Raw genomic sequence first — 22,076 nt, forward strand, 5'->3', positions numbered from 1 at the left:
ACAGCTGGCGTACACTGCGCGGCCTGCGGGCTGAACGCCTTCGTGCTGTCAGAGCTCAGTAGTAGCTCTGTGCTCTCTCGGCCTGCCGCCGGATGCGGCTCACCTGAAGGCTGCCATCGAGAATGGAGGTGATCCTGTGTAGCGGATTGCAGAGCTCGCTGGGGGCACTCTGGTGCTTTATCGACAACGGTCTGACTCACATGCTCTACAGGGTGGGTGCAACCGGAACCCCAGAGGCTTTTCGCTGACCCGTGGCACTTTCTTCTGAAGTGTCTGTAGTGGTGCCCAGTTGTTCCCTGAACCTTAAGCGCCTAATTCCTCGAGTGCTCCCATGTACGCCACCGAGCTGGGGCCTCTTCCACTCCATATCTCTGACTGATCCTGGGAGTTTTGTCCATCGCACTCGGATCTCAGGGGACATCCTGGAAAAATGAGGCCAGCCTGATGCCTTCCTCTCCCCCCTCCCTTACACGCCTGCTGGAGTGTGGGTAGTGGCGGCCATGAACTGGGGAGAAGCCCTTGAAACCGAGACCGCGCTGAAGGGAGGTGGGGGTATTGTTGCCTAATGATAGTGGGGTCCAATACTACAGGCTGGCCGCTGGACTACTATCGATCCAGTCCCCCTTCCTTGGCTGGAGCTTTGGCAACGTCGAGGAGAGTGCAGGAGTGCAACCTTTCGGAATGTCCAAAGCTGGGGCGATGGCAAAGACAGAGGACATTAAGACCCTCCTGATGATGCAGGTGGGCAAAGGGAGGCAGGTGCTCAACGCGTAGGTCCACTCCCCTCCCCCAGCGTCGACACATACAGATTTCCTCTTCACGAAACAGGACCTCATGGACATGTTCTCCATCCTGATGAAAGATGTTATGTCTGAAATGAAATCCACTAAGGAAGCAGTGACAAAATCGATTGCTGAGCTTGACTCCCACCTATCTGGATTTTATTCCCGGGTCAGGGAGGTAAAAGCTAAAGTGTGTGACCAAGCCCATGACCATGCCGAACTGGCTAATAGACAGATGGCCATAGAGGAACACCTGGAATTAATATGGACTGCAGGAAGTCCTAGGAAATCGTTCTTGCCGAAATTATATTCGCCTCTGGGGGTCCAGCGCCACAAACCTGATCAAGAACTGGCTGACTATGCCTGGGATTTGTTCCGCACTCTGCTAGACCTCCCAAAATTTGCTGAGATCACCCTTGATGGAACACACCGGGTCTTCTCAGCTCAGCAGCGTCCCAATCTGATCCGGGATGTTCACGCGAGGGTCCACTATTTCCAGCAGAAGGAGCCGATCATGGCAGTGGCCCAGAAAAAAGAGCCAGTGGAATTCCGAGGATCTAGGCTCTCACTGTTCCAAGATCTCTCGCTGCACACACTAGCCAACAGGAGGAGATTGCAGGTGGTGTCATCATGGCTGCAATCGAAACGGATTCGATAGAGATGGGGGTTCACATGTAGACTGTTATTTGAGTACCTAAACCGTCACTACGCAATCAGCTCAGAAGAGGAAGGGTTGGAGCTAATGGAAACCACGTCGGGGCATCAGGAGAAGAGCGGCAGAGCTCAAGCAGCGGTTGACATGGACTGTGTTCCTCGTGATAAGTTCAGGATGCCCCTGGGGAAACGGCATCCATTGAAGAAATATTCGGTCTCCGGCATTGAACCCTTGCCAGATTACCCAGTGTGAACACCATACTGTTGGCTGGCTGGGCACCTAATTAGCTCCAGAGGGGAGGGAGCCATTGGTTGATGGGAGTTTGAAAGCTCGGCTCGAAGGTCAAACTTATTGTTATGAGCTCATCTCTTTTGGTGCAGTTTGGTGGCGGGAGCAAGGGGATTTGATGCTGGTCGCTCAGAGGGATTGGCACACATTCATTTATTATTTGACCGTTTAAAATATGCTTATTGGGGTATGGTTTTTAATCTTATGTTTTGTTCTTTCGGGGATTAGGTTTCTCTTTTAACCACTCAACAAAGTTAGCTAGCTTCTCGAAGAGGCGAGCCTGCCAATGTCTCTTCTATTCCTATCGCTGGTGGGTTTGGTTCTCAGGCCGTGCCCAAAGGAACGCGTGATGGCGACTAACAATTTATCCTCTGTGACCCTAGAAGTACAGGAGGCAAACTCCCCGATCAAGCGCAAGGCTCTGCTTCATAGACTAGCTGCCCTCGACGTAACCCTAGTCTTCCTCCAAGAAACTGTTTTTTTCAATAGATGAGGCAAACCTCATTAGCCAAACCTATCCCAAGGCATTCTTTGCCTCTACTGGCCTTAAAAAGCGTGGAGTCGCCATAGTGATTCATAAGGGCATACCCCTGAAGGTGTTACGAGTGATAATAATAATGGGGATGGAAGATACCTGCTAATCACTGCAATATTGGGGGACGTAGATTCACCTTAGCCTCTATATGGCCCCAACGACAAGCAAGATGGGTTCATGTCCTCGTTTTCAAGGGCTCTGGGTAGTTTTTTGGAGGGAGAACTCCTTCTCAAGGGGATTTTAACTGTGTGTGACGAATCTGACGATACACAAGTCGTCGGCTCCCACCCCTATTGACAAAAGGATTTTTTTTGGCCATGACCATTCTCCTAACGGAACACTCACTAATAGAAACATGTAGGTTTTGCCACCCAGGGGAGCGGGAATACACTTTTTACTCGGCGGTGTACAAAGGGTTTTCAAGGTTGGATATTTTTCTTATCACTAATACACTAGTCCATGCAATGGTTCGGGTAGATATACACCCGAAGGCATCGTCAGATCAAGTGCCCCTCAAACTCACTGTTAACCCGGCCCTACCGCCTCCCCAGGCCAAACAACCTTGGAGGATCAATGACCTCCTCGAGGGATGGTTCGGCTAAAGCTCACATAACAGAAGTAATAACTAACTACTTCAAGAAAAATGACACTGGGGTCCTTCATTTTAGGATGGTTTGGGATGCTGGTACGGCAGTTATCTGAGGAGCTATCCTTGGGCAATCTGTGGCATGGGGGTTGTCAAGAAAACCAATTCAATCCCACCTAGAAGTGGAAGGTCTTCGCAGAGAGCAGGAGCATGCCCAAATGTGCTCTCGACAGTTTGCGCCGGGATCTGCGGGTAGCCAAGCAAGCTTTGGAATCTCACCTCATGGGGAATTTACATTCCCCTTCCGCCGGGCTGATAAGGATTTTAAATATTTGGAGGTTCATATTATGTCTCGATACAATTCCCTCTCGAAAGCCAATATTGCTACACTGTGGAGGGAAGCCAAAGAGATGTTACAGAGGTGGGATATGCAGGAGATCTCTTGGCTTGGGTGAGTGAACGCTTCCGAAACTCCTTTATATCTTCCAAGCCCTACCAATTAGTATCCCAGAGAAAGATCTACATGATGTGCAAAAAATGGTGGGGCAGTTCATTTGGCATCGCAAACCCCCGGAATTTCTCGTAAGCTTCTCACTCGGTCCAGGGCTATGCGCAAACTGGGGGTCCCATCTATTAAGAGGTATTTTCATGGGGCCCAAATTTCCCCGATGCTAGATTGGGCTCTTGAGGACAGGGCCCTGAAATGGAAAGATATAGAACAAACATGTGCACCCTGCCGATTGTCCCACCTTCCATTCCTCTCCAGAGAAGCTAGACGCCAGCATCAAAAACCTCACATATCAACTTCCATCGCATTACAACACTGGGATAAGGCTTGTGCCCAGAGAGGGTTTTCGGACGGGTGTTGGGTCCACTCTCCCCACTCCTTCATAATCCAGCTTTTGCCCTAGGCATGAATAGCAGGGCGTTTGCATAGTGGGAGTCACAGGGTACCGAGACTGAGGTATTTTTAAAAGGATAACGCACCGTTCACATTCACTGAATGTAAAGCAAAATTCCAACTTGCTGAATCTGAAAGGTTTTGCTAGGACAAAATACGGCACTGGGTCTCCCATAAAGCTGTTAGGCACGCGAGTTGTCTACCTTCTACTGGAATCAAGCGCAAAGTGCTGGAGGGGCAGGAATCTGGCAAAATCTCGATCGGCTACCGTTTACTAGAGAATGCCATTCCGGCAGAAAAGCTCCCATATATGACGCGGTGGGAAAGGGAGTTGAATGTCGATATTGAAGTGGAATCATGGTCAAGAATTTGGGCTCAGGCTCAGAAAAGTTCCCGATGTACGGTAATTAAAGAGAATGCAATCAAGATCTGTTAAAGATGGTACATGACCCTGCAGATATTGCATGCAATTCACTCAGACCGATGTTGGCATGGTTGCGGGCAATTAGGGGACTTTGCACACATGTGGTGGCATTGTCCAATCATGCAAACCTATTGGCAGGAAATCCGCTCACGAATGAAAGACCTTACGGGATGCTTGCTTCCCATGTGTCCACTGACATTGTTATTAGGAGACACCTCAGAGAATGGCATATTCCCGAATTCGGGTCCCAGGGCTAAACTCATATCTCACCTTCTGATGGCTGTACAGATAAACCGGGCCTGAAAACCCCCGGTAGACCCATGTATTTCATATTGGTGGGTAAAGGTTTGGGAAGTAGTCATCTATGGAGAAGCTGACTGCCATCGCGCTGGACTGGCTGCCCAAGTTTGCTTGGACCTGGGCTCCCTTCCTGGATTTTATCAGAGGAAAAGAACATATGTTTTTCCAACCACAGCTCATGAGATACCTTACCTTGAACTGACCTGAGGGCGGTGAGATCAACAATGGCTGACCCCGTTGGATTTAACCTCTGTACATTACCTGGGTTGTAATAGCCCCACTGACATTCAAGGGTCTTGTAGCTGATCTAAGTACATAGAATTGTTGATGTGGTTCTTTTTATTTCTTTTTTTCCCTTCTTTTTATGGGGGTGGCTGGGAGGGGTTGATTGTGTGAAAATGGGATTTCGATGTTATACATGTTTCTTATGCTGCATATGGTCCATTGAGATTCAATAAAATACAATTTGTAAAAATAAAAAGAAGACTCCCCATCACATTTGGTTTAAGAGTGAGGGCAAGGATAGGTTTGGACACAGACAAACTTTGGTTTTTGGACTACATCAACGGCCCTTAGAAACATCAGTTGAGGGAATAACCCCCTTAGAGTGAGGGCCAGGTAGGCATTACAGCAACCTCACAAAGTTTGATTATAAAGGTTTTCAAGTTGGTACTTTTTAGTCTATATCTCTTGATGCCATGCCTGTCTCACAATGGCCTCAATGGGCTTTGTCGTTGGAACGCCCTCTGGGACCGAAGTCCATGTATGGCAGATTCTAAGAGTTTACTTTACTATGTGTTTGTGCATTCTGCCAGTTTAGGGCTTAGGAGGGCTGGCTAGGCTCCAGTAAGCAGCCCGCAGGTCAGGCACGTGGGTGGGTGCTGTTGGTGGTTTAAGATAGAGTGCTAGTGCGGGAGACTTGTGTGCCCAGCTTGACCGAAATGTTGTCATTGGTTGTCGCTGTATAATAATGGCAGAGTTGTTGAGGCACGTTAGGTGTTTAAGTGCGCATTGCTATACAAGCTGCTAGACCGGATTTGCATAGCCATAGCTGCATTCTATAGTGCATGGATGGTTGGCCGTACCTGTGGCATGTGTCCACAGACGTGGTGCAAGTTATACATACTTTAAACTAGGATGGAGTTCATCTTTGATGTTGCTTCTTAGGGCAAACGCAATTGGCTGGTCTCGCCAGCTTAGGACTCCTTTGAGAGCGTTAGAAGTGGGAGCGGACCCGCAGGGGACGGCAAAGTGATGTACAATCGTCTGGTGTTGGGGTGGCGGAGGACCGAGTTTATCACGGTGTGTGCCACTGTGAATGCTGCCTCCACCTGCAGTGGGTTGGAGGGAGGTGTGTTGTCTGGTTTGTGCCAGTGCTTATGTGCGCAGGTCAATCGCAGCATAGAGTGCTAGAAGATTTCAAAAGGAGGATAGAAAGAGCCTGGTTTTGATGGCCTTTCTGCATGCCAGTTGATTTTCAATGCTGCGGATGTGGAGGGGCAGAGAGTTTTAGATGGTCGGAGCTTGGAGGGAGGAGGATCCGCCCAGTCTGGTGCAGTTGTTTTGGGGAACAACTAGCATGGTTGCTGTACCAGATCGGAGTGTCCTGGGGGGCGGGTGGTAGTGAGTGAGTTTGTCTTGGAGGAATTCCGGGCCAGTGTTGTGGTTGGCACTGCGAGTGATGCACATGCTTTAAAGGTTGTACATCGACCGATACGGAGCCAGTGGAGGACTCGTCGTAGGAATGATGTGTTCTCTCGGAGGGAGCCAACGAGGAGGCGTGCTGCAGCATTTGGGCAGTGTAGTGTAGGCAAAATGGGAGGGGGTTGTATAGAAGAGTGAGTGAAAGAGTTAGAGTGGGAGCTAGGAGTAGGGTTAGTAGCTAGAGTAAGAGGGGGTGGGTGTTGGGCGAGAGTGAGACTAGCAGAGTGGCATAGGAGGGGGGTGCAAGGAGAAGGGTGTAGTTTAGGGGGGCTGAGAATAGTGAGAGTGAGTGTATTGGAAGGATGAGCAGGACACCATATCCCTAAATTCGTGGGGAGAAGGGGTACACAGGTGTAGTGGGGAGAGGAGTAGTAGTGCAAAGAGGGGGAAAGTAGTATTAGTGAGGATAGAAGGGTGAGTGGTTGGAAAGACTACTAATATCAGAGGGTGGGGGTAGGTGGCCGTAGGGGAGAGAAACAGAAGTGAGATGTAGAAAGGAGAGAAAGTGGAGGACGTTAGACAAAGGAGAGTAGTAAGGAGATGGAGTAGGGCTTGAAGGTTTGACGGCACATCCATACACCACCCTATAGAACGAACTTCATTGATGGTGTACGGCCAGTTCAGGAATTCCCTGCGTAAGGTTAGATAGACCAGATGTTTGCTTATCTGGTTGTGATGGCCTAAGGGCAAAGTCCTAAAACAGTAGGTATTACCGTTTGCTAGAAACTAACCTGGCTCAAGTATGCTGGTTTATGGATTAGGTGCCAAAAATAGACCAGAGGGACAGCTTCAGCGATCCCCCACCAGCCTGGTTCATTATATTGAACTGCCTGCTTTACTGTTGAAAATGGCTACAACAGGCAATCCACCTTACACTGATTTGTAAAGAACACGCTTTGAACCTTCCTGGAGACTTCTTATTCCATGTAAAATAGTTAGTCGTGCAACTAACCCTTACTGCCCCAGGTGGTTTATTCCTGACATGGCCACCCTCAAAACTGCTTCAAAAAGCGCAGAGCATATCTGTCACTGGTCATTTCTCGCTCATCTTGCCTGTTGTAAAAGAAATGTGGGATCTGTAAGCCTATGACGCTGACCCCAATAACATTGGACAATCTAGCAATGTTCACAAAGAGCTTGGCTTTTTGTCAAAAAATTGCTAAAACAAAATCAATACTGCATAGATGTCTCTGTCAGAGTGCCCAGGGACCTCTCTGGTGGTGATAGTGTGTGGTACAAATGTCCATTAACATTAACCATTTGCTCCATATCCCCTTCCCCTCTCCTGTTTGGCCTTCAGCTGATCTCTTTTTTCTCCTCTTGTCTTTATGACTTTGTCTCTTTTCCTCTTCCTACTCATTCCACTACTTTTCCTAGTCCCATTTTCCACTGTGTGTTTCATGGTAAAAATGTCTTCAAACCTGTCCCACTACTATCTGCGCAGGTCAGCTCCCCCACCCCTCGCCCGTGATTAATCCTCTTTCCCACTAGGCATAGTTCCCTCTTCTTTTTAAACCGCACTTGCCTTTTCCCTTCTTAGAAAGCCCTCTCTGGATCCTATAGTTCTCGCTAATTTTGTCTCAATTCCTGTCTCCTGCTACACACCTTGACAGCACAGCTACTGCCCAATGCAGACTTTCATTGAGACTCATTCTATCCCCCCCTCCCCCTTTTTCAAACTGTGGTTTGCCCGGGTCAAGGCATGGCAACTGCCCTTCTTGCACTTTGCCAACATAATGCCAGATGATGCTGGAGGTGTGCTGAAGCATTCGATATCCTGGATCCATAGTACCCTCCTTGGAAGGCTGGGTTCTCTGCACTTTGTTGGAACTGCGCTCCCCTGGCTTGCTTTGTTCACTAGATTGTATTGTACTCCAATCTGTCTCGGGCCTTCCTACCTTTGGTGTTCCGCAGGGAGCGCCCCTCTTCCCCATCCTTTATTAAACTTTTTTTCCAACCTCTCCCTGCTCGTATGTCTTTTGTGGGGTGACACCCAGCTCCTGGTCCACTTGGATGGTGAGCTGAGTGCCACCTCTAACCACTTTCTGTTCTGTATGTTTTCTATTTCTGGATCATCTGCAACTCTTTGATGCTCAATTCCAGTAAGATGATGGTCATTGCATTTGGTAGTCACCTTCCAAACCACCCACCGCCAACACTCTCCAGAGCTCTTCGTCTGGCCTGTTTACCTTGGTTCTTGTCTTTTGTCCATCTTCCTGGTTGAAACCATTGTTTCAAATTTTGTAGACGACCTTTCTTTTTTTTTTCGAACCGGTTTGTGCTGGTACTATGTATTTATTTGTTTTATTTATTGTTTATTTTTTTTATTTTTTTTTAAAGATTATATTAATTTTATGCAAACAAAACCATACAAACCAAACAAGCAGTATAATTGCAACAGTTCCATTACACACCGTTTTATCTTAGTCACTGCTCCCCCAGTCCCACCCCCCTCCATGAGCCTATTTGTTATTCACATTCAGTGTCTACTACATGCGGCAGGGTCTCATTTTCCTCGGATTCTGTTGGATCTGATATTACTCCGAACATTTCTGTTATTAGTGATTTCCATGCCATCAAGGTACCCACCTCCTCCTCACCACTCACGCTGCTCGCTTCTTGCCATACCACTGTTTCAGCCTCTGCCCATTTCTGTAATTCTTTCCACCATACTTCCACCCGTGGCTTGCGGCATTTGTTCCATCCCATGGCAATCCTCCATTTTGCGAGCACATATGCCAGATCTTTCAGTTTCCCCACATGCTTGAGTTTCCGTAATCTGGGGAACCCGCCTAGTAAACAGGCCCAGGCCGTATCTATGACGAGCGTGACCCCCTTTCCTGCCAATTTCTGCGCTACTTCTCCCCAAAAGCACTCAATTATTGGGCATGACCAAAACATGTGTGTCATGTCAGCGTTTTCTTGGTTACATTTAGGACACGCTTGTCTTTCAGTATTAAGGAACTTAGTTATCCTCAAAAGGGTCATGTATGCTCTATGCGTTATATACAGCTGTATTTGTTTTAGTTTGGCGTTTCTCGACACCTTCTTGTGATAACCCAGGGCACGTTCCCACATCCCATCCTCCATCGGGGCTCCCACTTCTGCTTCCCAATCCAGTCTCAGATGTGTCAATTCCTTCCCCACCTTAGTCATTATCATCTCATATAATCTAGAGATCTCGTGCCCCCCCCCCCCCTCTGATATGTCATATATTGCCCCCACAACTGCATCTGGTTCCTCTGTCAATACTGTTTCCGGACATATTTTCCAGATCTTCTGCACCATCCTATTATACGTGACATATTGGCCCGTATGTAATCCTGCCTCTTCGTTAAGTTCTTTAAAATACCTGATGGTCCCCTCCTGCCAAACGTCCCCTAGCGTTACCAACCCCATCGATTCCCAGTAGGTCCTGATAATCACTCTCATCCGTTTATCCCCTGCCTTCAAGGCGACCAGTGGTATCTGCGGGGAGCATGGGAATGGATCCTCCATCATCCGGCATGCTCAACGCCAGATTTTCCATCCTAGAATCATCATCCCAGGGCGCTCCTTCATTTCGGTTTCAGGCAACCAAATAATTTCCCTAAAGTAAAACAGGGTACAGTCCTGCCCAAACAACCTGAGTTCAGGGGTCACTTCATCAGAGAGCCATTTAGCCACATATTGTAGTTGACCCGCCAAATAATAAACTTCAAAATTAGGCAGTCTGATACCTCCTTTTTCGTAGAAGTTCTGTAGTTTCCATAACGCTACTCTATTTCGGGTGCCACGCCACAGGAAGTCCCTACACATACTATTCAACTTTGTAAAGAATTTCTTGGGTATCATATATGGAATGTTATTATTTATTTATTGTTTGCTTGTTAGGTGCTTATACAGCAAGTGAAATACTGTTTCAAAGCGTTCATTGGTAGAGGGGGAGGGAACAAGGGAGTGAAATACAATACAATAAAAAACACAATATTTAATAAGAACAGTGGGGAAACGGATGAACGGATGAACCTGCAATGCCTTGTGAGTATTCAGAATGTGCAAGTGCAGCAAGGAACAGGGGGTAAGTGTTGGAGAGTCCGAGCTCATGCATGAGACAAAAATTAAGTGCTAGTGTTGAGTGCTACACGGCCAGGAGCCACATTAGGAGTAGGTGCAAACCTCCAGGGCGGAGGGAGTGCCAAGGTAAGTGCTGAGGGTAGACAGGAGCTGGGCCGATTGGATGTGGGAGGTCTGGGGCCCCGAGGATGCATAAGGGCCCCGGACACCAATCACAGCAACTGTAGAATTATTAGAGGAAAGAAGAAGGGAAGGAGGAGGTAAAGAGGAAAGTCTTGAGGAGCTTCCAGAAATTTAAAAATGTCCCGCTCAAGGTGCAGAGGCAGGGGGAGGCTGTTCCATAGGAGGGAGCCAGCTGAGGAAAGCGATCGACCACCTGTTTAGCAAAACACTTTACACACAAAGAGTTGATTCTAGAGGAACGTAGTGGTCTATATGTAGAGTATTTAGTAAGATAAAGTTGAAGATAGTGTGGTCCTTGGGCCCAGACAGCTTTGTGGATGATACAGAGGGATTTGAATTTCATCTGTGCTGCAACCAGGAGCCAGTGAAGACTTTTTAGGGCTGGAGAGAGGCGGTCATGGGCTTAAGGCCAAGGGTAAATCTTGCTGCCCTATTTTGGATTAGCTTGAGGGGTAGCAGAGTGGAAGAAGATAGATTCAGGAGGAGGCTACTGTAATAGTCAAGCCAGGAGACCAGGGCTTGGATAATATTGAGCCTCTGGGGGAAAGTGAGAAAGGGGAGAATTCCTTTGAGAAGGAAGAGCTGAAAGTGGGACTTCTTGGCAATGTCCAGTGTGCGAGGGAGGAAGGAGAGAGAGGAGTCAAAGATAACCCGAAGGTTTCTGGCTACAGAGGAAGGAGCAGGGGGGAGCCCAAGGAGGATGGCCCGAGTGAAGGCAATGAGGAGGGGGCAAAGGGTCCTGATGGGAAGGATCTCGGTTTTACAGGCATTGAGGCAGAGATTGTTGGAGGTGCACCAGGACTGCGTGGCAGATAGGCAGTCAGGGATGATGGAGGGTGCAAGAGGATCAGCAGGAAGTTTAAAGAAGAGCTGTGTGTCATCTGCGTAATACTGGAAGCTGGAGGAGAAGGAGGAGATGAGGCGTGCAAGCAGCGCTAGGTATATGTTAAAGAACCAAGGAGAGAGGATAGAGGCCTGGGGGAAACCACAGGTGGAGAAAGAAGTAGGAGAGGAGAAGGTGCCCAGGATTATTTGGGAAGAGCAGTCAGTTAGGAAGGATGTCAACCAGTCCAGTGCTCATTACGAGATACCAAGGGAATGATTCAGTGTATCAAAGGCTGAGGAGAGATCTAGAATGATGAGGACAGCTGGGGAGTTGGAGTCCAGATATGTGAGCAGTTCTTCATGAGTGTTCAGAAGAGCAATTTCCGTGCCTCTCTCCAGATTGATGGTCGTGGAGACTACCAACAAGTTTGGTGTGTCAGTTGAGTTGGTGCAAGGCCAGCCTCTCCAACAGCTTCCCCAGGAAGGGGGTGATGGAAATAGTGTGGTAGTTGGCAGGGCAGGTAGGGTCTGCTGAAGGCTTTTTCAGGAGTGCTAAGGGAGGCGGGAAAGATCCACTGAGAAAAGAGTGATTGCAGAGATCAGTGAGTGCAGGGGCAAGAGAGCCAATGTTATCTTTGATGGTCCTGGCTGAGCAAGGGGAAACCTGTTTAGAGGAGACTTTCATGGAGCGGACAATACTGGTAACTTCTTCAGGTGTGACAGGAGAGAAGGAGGAGGGTGTGGGGCCAAGAAAGGCATGAGTGTTGCGGGGTCGGTTGGGAGGGTGGGCGGTTATGGTTAGCAAGGGTGCTCAGGATGTCCTGGGTGGTGAAGTGTGTGGCCAGCACGTTGCAGATGGCCTGGGAAGGAGAAGGAGACTGCGGAAGGGTTGGCTATTTCCCTGCAGACCTTGAAGAGTTCAGCCGTGTTATTGGATGCAGAGGAAACCCGAGCCTGTATGTGTTCTTGGCACCGGTGGACAGTCTGTATTGCCTTTGGAGCAGGGTGCAGGCCAGTTTGAGGTATGCCTCTTCCGCTCCGCCGCTCTGCACTTTCGTTTCAGGGCTGCAAGTTCGGAGTTGTACCTGGCGTTACACTTAGAGGCAGGTTTCAGATGAATCCCCATGACTGGGGCAAGAATGTCGAGAGTATTGGTGATGGACAGGTGGAGGTTGCTGAGAGCATAGTCAGAGGTAGTGTCAGAGGAAAGGAGTAGAGGGGGATGAACATCTGCTTTTATTCATTCCCACTTGGAATTCTCAAACTCCTTCTACTTAACTCTTAGCTCTAATGCTCTTTGGCTTCTGCAAATAGCTCAGTACTCGGCTGTCTGCTTTATTGTCATTTTCTGTCGCTCTTCCCACATCTTCTGTCAAGACGTCACTGTCTTCGTATTCAATGTATTTGGTTCAAAATGTTGCTTATTGTCTTTCACTGTTTCTCTGCCAGCGCACCTTTTATTTATTCCTTGAAAAGTTTCCCTCTACCTGTCAGGTCTTTCCCACCACTTTGTCGGTTTCTCACTATTCCTAGAGATGGTTCGTCTCGCAAGGAGGCACTGCTTTCTCCATCTTCGCCCTGTTAATCTGGACAGCAATTCCATTTGATATACACAGCTGCTCCTATTTAACCTTATCTGTAGATGTAGACTCAAGACTTGGCTTTTTCAGAAGGCCTTTAATTGTTGGTGCCTAGTGGTGGATGTTCTCTTTTGCCTCTCACTAGTGCCAGGAAGTCACTTTTGTCGTGTGAGTGCTTTACAAATGACAGAAATAGATAACAAATAGAAATGGTAATGTAACTTTCATTTTGGAGAAAGAGTCCAGTCCATTCACTTTAGTAAAATGTAGCACAAGTGCACACCTTTAGGCTGCACGTTTTCTATGAACCAATCAACCCCCTTGGATATGATGTTTTGAGGGAGTGAATATTCTAAATTGGTATTTTTTTAACTTTTTAATGAAATTCATTTTAAGAAACGTTTTGGTGAGAGATCCATAGTGCAGAGCAGGTCTACCGTAATGTCAAATGATGGCATGTAGTGGATCGTTTGAAGCTTTGGAATATTACAGAGAATTATGGGCAGCCACCAATTCCTTTCTGTACAACACCATTTTGAAAATACAATAGACCCCTTTTGGCAAACTATTCTCACACATTGGCAAATGTATGTCTGATTTATAGGCATTTGAAAGGTTAGGAATAGCCATAAGTTTAGTATCCGTAGTTTACAAACCCTGTTTCAATTTATCACAACAAGGTGATGTGAAAATAACACAGTCCTTTCGTAGTTTTCCCTATTACTAATCAGATAAATATTTGATGAATACCACTTGATGCATGTTATTCCCAACACATAGACATGTTTATGATCTATATGAAAGGGGATCCACGTGCACAGAGCAACTGCTTTGCCTGTTAATAGTTATGTATGTGTACACCTCTTTGTAGGTGAATATCAAATTGCAATAATTCTAAGCAGTCTTTACTTCACAGTTAGACTTTCCTTTGTGGTCGTCCCCTCTTCTTTAACCTCTGACACTTCTTGGTCAGGATAAATCAGAAAGCCGGTAAACAGGCTGTCTGTCCAGTAGGGGTCGTAGAAGAGTCCATTCTGCTCAGAGTAGAAGATCTGGAGCCAGACTTCATCTCTGCGCTTCAGCGGAAGGATGGTGGATCCAGACGCAACATCATGGTTGCCTGTGTTGGCATCAAATGTCTTAATGCGGTACTGTCCGTTGTGCACCAGGCCAATCGCCAAGTGTTTGTTGGCCAAAGTGATATCATAAGTGAAGTAGTAAATTCCAGGGATACTGCATACATACTTGCCACTTGAAGCATTGTAGTGCCCACCCTCATTCATAAGGACTTTGTCAAATCTTATTGGCAGCCGTTCTTTCGGGTAGCTTTTGGTGACAGCCACAGAGAAGGCAGACTTTGCTTTCTTCACTCCACACTTGCATGGCCCTGGCAAGCCAGTCTCTCCTGGCTTTCCTCGTGGTCCTTTCTTTCCTGCTGCCCCATCTCTTCCAGGGTCTCCGCTGATGCCCTTTGGTCCTCTTGAGCCTGCTCTCCCAATGGCTCCCACTTTTCCCTTTGTTCCTGGTTTGCCGGGGTTGCCAGTTCTGCCCGGTGTACCTGTAATAGAAAAAGGAAATTGCATGTCATCTCAGCACTGATCCCTTGTACCACCAGCTGAAAGGACATATCTGAGCCACAGATGTAGTCTGATCAATGCAAGCAAAGCAACAAAACAATCATGTTTAAATTCACTCTGCAACGTATCCATTTCTACAGCACACTTTCCTGTGAGCATTGTCAGTTTGACCCATGGACAAAACGCTGATCTCAATATGCACTTCTATGATGTGGTAGAGTTGTGTTTAGGAACGAAAAATACTATAGTGCTCAGCGGCACCAATGTCAACCTGTGCCTCTTAAAGAAGCAAGTGTTTACCTTTGGCTTTGTAACAAGGGGGTAGTATTAGTATTGTGGTGACTTTCCACATGAGACTGAGATTAATCACTGAACAGAAGAACAATGGCTATGCATACACAATAGAAAATTCATTTTAGGATGCAGCATTATCTGGATTCAAGATGGATGCGTTTAGATGTTTTATGCCATGTTTGACAATTCAATTCGAGTTATTGTTTTTAATGTTCATACATGAAGGTCCACCTGGAGAAACATGGAGCAGCATAGCCACTACAGAGGAAAACCTTGGGAAGGCTCGAGTAAGAGGATGGCCCCATTCCCAAGCAAAAAAGAAATGCAGGGGTTGACGATTCCCCTTAAAAATTGGGATCCCCTTTGAATGTCCCCGCTTTGCTTCCTGCAGCAGTATTCTCGCTGATCAATGTTTTTAGGGAAAACTTGCATCAGTTTATCAAGTCAATTCCATGCATGCAGCAAGATGGGTGTGATTGGGTCGCAGTATTTAGGACAAAAGTCACTTGGAGCCATGTGTTGATTCATGTGAGGCTGAAGTGTAACAAAATTAGATCTGGTCGGAGCAGGGCAATAAGAGGGGAGGGGACAACCCTGTTTTTTTAATGTATTTGGTATTTTGTAATGCACCCCAGGTACTCGGGATGCTTAACAGAGAAATGTGGTAGAGGTGGTGGAAGGAAGGAAAGTGCTGGTATCGAAACCTGGTATCGAAACATGAAGGTTTAGCTAGTAACCAAGAACAAAAGCAAAGTCATTAAGAGCGCAGTTTGAGCAGCACATTCAAGCCCTTATGGCAAAGCAACATGTTTATAAAAAAAACACTGTGGAAGGGGTATAAGTGGGTGTAGACTCAAACGCAGATGAATGAGGACATCATGAATAGATGGCACAACAAAAAAAACATTTTGAGTCTAATGAACAGTTGAAGAGTTTTCCTTGATCCGTTTGCTACCCCTAGGGCCGTCTCACCATTTATTTTCTCACATGGGTTTCCTCCTTAACCCGGGCATTCGTGATTTTGTCCCAATTGGGCAGCTTTCCCTCGCCAATTCTGTTCTATCTTCCCCTCGTGAGAGGTGTATTTGCTAGGGGAAGTCTTTAAAAGGGGGCTATGCTCTGTGTGGGTTCGCTGCAGAATGACCCAGAGTCTCAACTAGTTCTGCAATTCTAGGCATAGGGAAAGCATCACATTTTAAGATTTCATTGAGCCACCTGAAATCTAAAAAAACACAATTTCCAGGAGTTGTCCATTTAAGTGGCAAGGATGATGGGGGAAGACCACTCACTGGAAGACTTTAGAATTGCTCCTATGTCCAGCATTTTTTTAACTCTTCCCTTATAAGTTATTATCTCATCTCGGATAGTTGATGTGGCTGAAGACTTATAACTTCCTGAAGGTGTCTGGATAGGGGGCACTTCTCCCTTCGCTCTTCCAAGCTTCATAGAGAGCACATAAGGGTACCTGTCTACGAGTCGAGCTAGTTCCTGGTGTCTGGAAATGGAGAGTCCCATAGTTATTGTTACCCTGTTTACCTGGGCTGGGGGAGCGGGTGGATCCTGCAGGTATTATTGGCAGAGAGAAGCAGTAGCTGTGAATTACTGATCTACTTCCACCCCTTGAGTTTATTCAAATGATATAACTGGGATGGCTTCCATCTGTCTGCTTGCTGGACCTTATAAGTGAGGGGCGAGACAATCTCTGCGATAACATAGGTTCCATGCCAACTGGCCAACAGTTGGTTCTGCGTTGTGGGGAGTAAGACAATCTCTTTATCTGTGGCGTGGTAGATGCACAGATTTGCCTCTTTGTTGTATGCCTTCTCCTGACATGCCTGTGCTTCCTGGAGTTGTGTTCGGACCAGGCTCCTAATCTACATATTTTGTTTAGGGTTATGGACCATTGAATGGTCACAAGTCTGCCGGCTGATTGGTTCTTCCCAGCACATCCCTGGGGTTCTGGCCATATACCAGCTCAAATGGAGAGAAGCATGTTGAAGACTGTGTTGTCATTCTTATCGCAAAGAGTGCCCATGAAATTAGATAATCCTAATTTCTTCCGTTTTCTGCCGCCAGCTGTTTTAAGGTCCGATGGAATCACTTGACAAGCCCATCAGTCTGAAGATGATGAATTCAAGTTCAGAGGGTCTTAATCTTTATCAGATCCTTCATATCTCCCATCAGTTTCAATACCTTTGAGGATGGCTTTTCAATTGGAACACTTCAGAATATCTGGTTGCATAATCCAAGATTACCAGGATTATATTGGTTCCTGGACCTCGAGAGATGCAGGGGTCCCACGATATCCATACCGATCCGTAAAAATGCTATTCGAGGGGATTGGGTCCTCCGACTTATTCCATATCTATGACAGTAATCACCACAGCTGTGCTGCTTCGGAACATTTTCTGCGTCCTGCGTCGATGACGTCGATGCGCTGTCCTCGAGGGCCTCCTCCGACGGCCGACGTCACCCGATGTGATAAGTAGGACGCACGACGCCTGTAGCCTCTGTTCCGTTTTTTCGCGAACGTGTTCGCTTCGTGAATCTCGGTACGCCTCGACTCTTTGGAGTTTCTGTTGTTCAACTCGGTTCTTCGAACCTGTTTGTGTACGATTTCTTCGTGAAGATGTCTACCTCGTCTTCCACACTGCGTCTGGGCTTTAAGAAGTGTGGGGACTGTGGGTCCAAGATGTCAGTCACAGACTCGCACGACGCCTGCCTCTGGTGCCTCGGGGAGGCCCATGACACGGATGACTGTGTCGACTGCCAGTCGCTCACGTCGAAAGCCTTGCGGGAGCGCAAGAAGAAGTTATCGATAGGTAAGGTGTCCAAGCCCCGGAAGTCGAGGTCTGCGGGGCTTTCGATGGATGACTCGAGGGGCGACTCTCGACGTCATCGTCGGAAGTCCACTGGATCTCGGTCCCGGAGTCGGTCTCGCCACTCCTCTGCCTCTTCGAGGCACTCCTGGAAGCGCCGTCATCGGTCGCCTTCCCCGTCCTCATCCGAGGACTCTGCCCGTCGGCGGGTCGCTTACCCCACCAAGCATGCGACACCGGTGGAATAGGCTTCCTTCGGGAAGAAAATGTTGGCGATTCTCGAATCGCAGGGCACTGGCCCGTCCGCGCCTCCAAGAGGGGTCGGTCATGATCAGCCGAGAGACGCCACTCGCACGCCTTCGGGCTCGGGTGGTCGTCACGATTCGCGGGAAAGGTCCTGCTCGGACAAGGGGAATCGTTCTCGGCATGCCCGGTCCAGGTCCTGGTCCTCGACGCGCTCGAGACCGCGTGAACCTGTGAAGTCTTCGAGGAAGACATCGACGCCTGTGGCACCGAGGTTGTCGACGGACTCTCTCGAGGTTCCGCCTCCGAGGAAGTCGTCGGCGCCCAGCGTGTCGAGGGACACGCTCGGGGCTCTGCCTTCGAGGCCTGTGTCGACGCCGTCGATGCTGTCGGCGCCACATCTGTCATCTACGCCGATTCTCTCGACATTGGCGCCGATTCACTCAACGCCCTCGACGTCTTTCGGGCTGTGTCGACGGGGGTACCCTGTGGCTCAGGGGAACCACCTAGGAAGGCTCTGGCCAAGGTCAATCATGGCTTTGGTTCCAGTTCTGTGCCTTCTTACCGCCATCTGGAATTCATTTCAGAGGTGGATGAGGGCTCTGATGATGGCATGGTGCCTGACACGGTGCCTGACGAGATTCTCTCGGGCCATAGCCAGTTTGAGGACCTGAGGCAGTCCCTGCATGATGCTAGTGGGCTGGACACCTCTCGGGAGGTGGAGTTTTGTAGGCCTGAGCCTGGCACTGTTATGTTATGTTATGTTAATATATTTGTACCGCGTCAAAGCCCGTAGGCATCCAGACGCCGAGAGCAGAATACTGTAGCAAGAACTACCACGGGATTACTCTAAAAGAAAGAGATAGGTTTTTAGTTGTTTGCGGAAAGTAAGGAGGTCTGAAGTTTTACGCAAGAATGTTGGCAGAGCATTCCATGCTTTAGCTCCTTGGAGGTGGAAGGCTCTACCCGTACCTCGGGTGCGTTTCACTCGATGTTGTATAAGGAGATTGGCGTCTGCTGACCTGAGATTTCTCTTTGGCTGGTAAATGCCAATGATATCTTTGAGGTATGCCGGAGCGCTGCCAAAGATACATTTGTGGCATGTGACGCAAATAGCCTTATTTTGGATTTTTTGTAACTCTTGGATGTCTGCATTGCTTGCTCCACCCAAGAGTGCATTGCAATAATCAATGCGAGGCAAAATAACGGCTCTCACAAGTTTCGTGCGATTCTCGACCGAGACTAGAGGAGCGATTTGCCTAAGCACTTTAAGGTAGTAATTGGTACTGATAGTAATAGCTGCGACATGGGCTTGGCAGTCGACTTCGCTATTCATATATGTACCCAAAGTTTTCACTTTCCGAACCGTATTGATAAAACTACCATCGATAGTGAAACCCACGTACTCTTGTCCCAGCTTAGTTTGTGCCTGTCGTGAGCCAAAAATCATAAGCTCTGTCTTCATAGCGTTCAGGCATAACCAATTGGTGGACATCCATTGTTTTATCGATTGGTAGACTATGTTTATTGCGCCTTGATCTAAGTCATAATCTCCAGTGATGTTAAGAACCAGTTGGAAATCATCTGCGTAGTTACAAAAGAAGGTCTGTAAGAGACCTAAGTCGTAGCAGAGAGGGAAGATGTATATATTAAACAGCAATGGAGATAGACAAGCCCCCTGGGGCACGCCACAAGTAATGGTTTGTGGCCCAGAAGAGCTGTCTCCCCAATGTACCCGTGACTGACGACCCTCAAGAAATGCTCTCAACCAAGTGGTAGCATTCTCAGAGAGACCCCCAACAGACTTCATTCTGTTAAGTAAAATTTTGTGGTCAAGCAAGTCAAAGGCTGCCGATAGGTCTAACAACATCAGCAGCCCTGACTTGCTACTATCCAGTCTTGAGAGCATATGCGTCTGCAAGTCCAGGAGCGCACTTTCAGTGCCGTGGTTGCTTCTGAATCCAGATTGCTTAGGGTGCAAGATCCAGCCATCTGGACGTGGGCTTGAAGCTGGATAGTAGCTATCTTATCGATAAATTTTAAAAAAAACAGGGTATTTGTGATAGGCCTTAAATTGGCCGCATCCGTGGGGTCAAGGCCTGCTTTCTTCAGCAGAGGTGAGACTGCTACGTTTTTTATGGTTTTGGGAATTACGCCTGTTCTAAAGGAGGCATTTGCGAATCTACAAAGAAAAGGAGCAAAAAGCTCCTTATATTCCAGGATGAATTTGGACGGGAGTAGTTCGCCGGGGCAATTGGTGGGGTGCATTGACTTCAGAATATTAAGGATATCAGCCACAGAGGTTGCTGTGAAGGAAAAACCCAAAGTGGAACCTGATAAAGCATCTCTGCTAGATGTAAAGCTGAACTGAGTTTGGGGTGATTGTGCAGAAGCATAGTATGTCTCGGTGGGCATAGAGGGCGAGGTCACTGATGTCTCGGATTTAATTTTATCTTGGGCTTTCAAAAGTTTGGCTGCGAAGGCCTTTTGTACCCGTTCGCAGTCATCATTAGTAGGATTTATAGGGAGGCAGCAGGCCTCTGGTTTCTCCCAGGATTTGAAAAGACGAAAAAGTTCCTTCGTCTCATCTCCGGCTGAGCTGATTTGGTTATTGTAAAAAGTTTTTTTTGCCTCAACAATTGCTGCCTTATATTGTTTCTCTTTTTGTTTCCAGATCGCCAAATTGATGGAGGATCGGTCTTTTTGCCAGGTGTGCTCGGCTTGTCTTTTAATCGCCTTAAGTTCCGCTAGAGAGGGGGAGAACCACTTGTGGCGATTTGGAAGATCTCTAACTAACTTGTCTTTCATGGGAGCGGATTTGTCAAGCATTTTAGTGATCTCTTGGTTATAATTATTTATAAGTGTTTCCGGATCATCAAAGTCCGTGGTTTTATTGATTAGAGTCTGCATACATTCGGCCAGAATCGGCTGGGAAATGTTTTTAAAGTTTCGGGCTTTCACTTTGTGTGTAGGTACGTGCTTTCTATGTGTTAAAGCGGGAAGTTTCAAAGTGAATGAAATGGTGGAATGATCTGACCAGATACATGGTCTGGTCATCACATCTTTAATCTGAATATTATTAGTGCCAATCCAATCCAAAATGTGGCCTTTATTATGGGTAGGTTCCACATTTTGAATAGTAATCTGATTGTTATTTAGCATTTTTTCTAAGGCTAGTGCTTTTTTGTCTTTTTTATCATTTTTCCAGCGATTGAAATCTCCTAACACGACCAGACCAGTGTTGGTGGTCGTCATGGGTGCTAATATGTTGACAATATTTTCATTGAAGCCCTCGTCGACTTCAGGGGGCCTATAGAGGAGAACTAAATTCAAGGTAAAGTTCGGGTTGCAGGTCATCTTAATGTGAATAATATCGCTCCCAGGACATTCGATTTTCGCCTCGTAGAAACCCAGTGATCTTTTGCATAAAATAGCAACTCCACCACCTACAGTCCCTTCTCTATGCTTCCCAAGGAAGACATATCCTGGAGGTATGATCTGTTCTATGGTAGGGTCATGTGAGTCGGTGAGCCATGTCTCAGTGAGACACATAACGTCTAGTTTGTGTTCCTGAACGTAGTCGTGAATATTTAATGCATGTTTAACTGCAGAACGTGTATTCAAGAGTGTAATGGAGAGTGGGACGGGTGCAGCGGGATGGCTGTCTAGTATTGGGGTGGGTAGGACGTCAGTATGAGTTTTGGGAGCATTATTATGAAATGCAGAGGTAGGGGTCTTACTTTGCATTTTTCGACGACGATATGTTGGGAGACAACAGGGTTCAGAGTCCAGCACGTCTCTGCACGGACCCGCACAGACTCGCAGTTCGTTCGCGCAGGCGCGTTCGGTACGATTCTTCGTACCGGCGACTTATGTCACGGGTCTCTGAGTACTTAGGTTGGTCTGCTCCCCAGGGGAGTTTGTTCAGGATGACCTTACGGATATCCTCGACATTGGTCCACCAACTGACCCGGTACTGCCATTCCATATGGCTCTGCAAAGAAGGGTGGCAGCGGCTTGGACTGCTCTGGAGAGTATCCCGGCAGGGAGCAAGTCTTTGCCGCGAAAATACCGCCCAGCCAGTAGTGACCCCTGCTACTTGTCCAAGCACCCTACTCCTGAGAGTTTGGTGGTGCAGGCGGCTACGGCCCCGGCAAAGCAGGCGTCGTACCCTACCATCCTGTCATGATGCCTACCCCCGGGGACCCAGACCAAGTCCAGCAACCCCGGAAGCAGGCAACAAGTTATCCCAAGCAAGCCCAACAACCCCTGCTAGGGGCTATTTGGGTGCAGTCCTGGCGTCTATGGTGCCAGGCTCATATGG

At 47.7% G+C, this 22,076-nt stretch overlaps 1 protein-coding gene across 1 annotated transcript in view; it reads right to left on the bottom strand.

Annotated features, from left to right (window-relative positions):
- Nucleotides 1-10,010: 10,010 nt before the first annotated feature.
- The window catches only part of C1QTNF2 (C1q and TNF related 2), a 98,180-nt gene continuing 86,114 nt past the window's right edge, over nt 10,011-22,076 (bottom strand). The window contains exon 3 of the mRNA XM_069654247.1: nt 10,011-14,377. Within this exon, the coding sequence (XP_069510348.1) occupies nt 13,725-14,377 (653 nt within the window). The 3' untranslated portion in view covers nt 10,011-13,724. The remainder of the gene's footprint in view (nt 14,378-22,076) is intronic.

Source organism: Ambystoma mexicanum, chromosome 3q, assembly GCF_040938575.1.
Source record: "Ambystoma mexicanum isolate Mex_15411 chromosome 3q, UKY_AmexF1_1, whole genome shotgun sequence".
Classification (NCBI taxonomy): Eukaryota; Metazoa; Chordata; class Amphibia; order Caudata; family Ambystomatidae; genus Ambystoma; species Ambystoma mexicanum.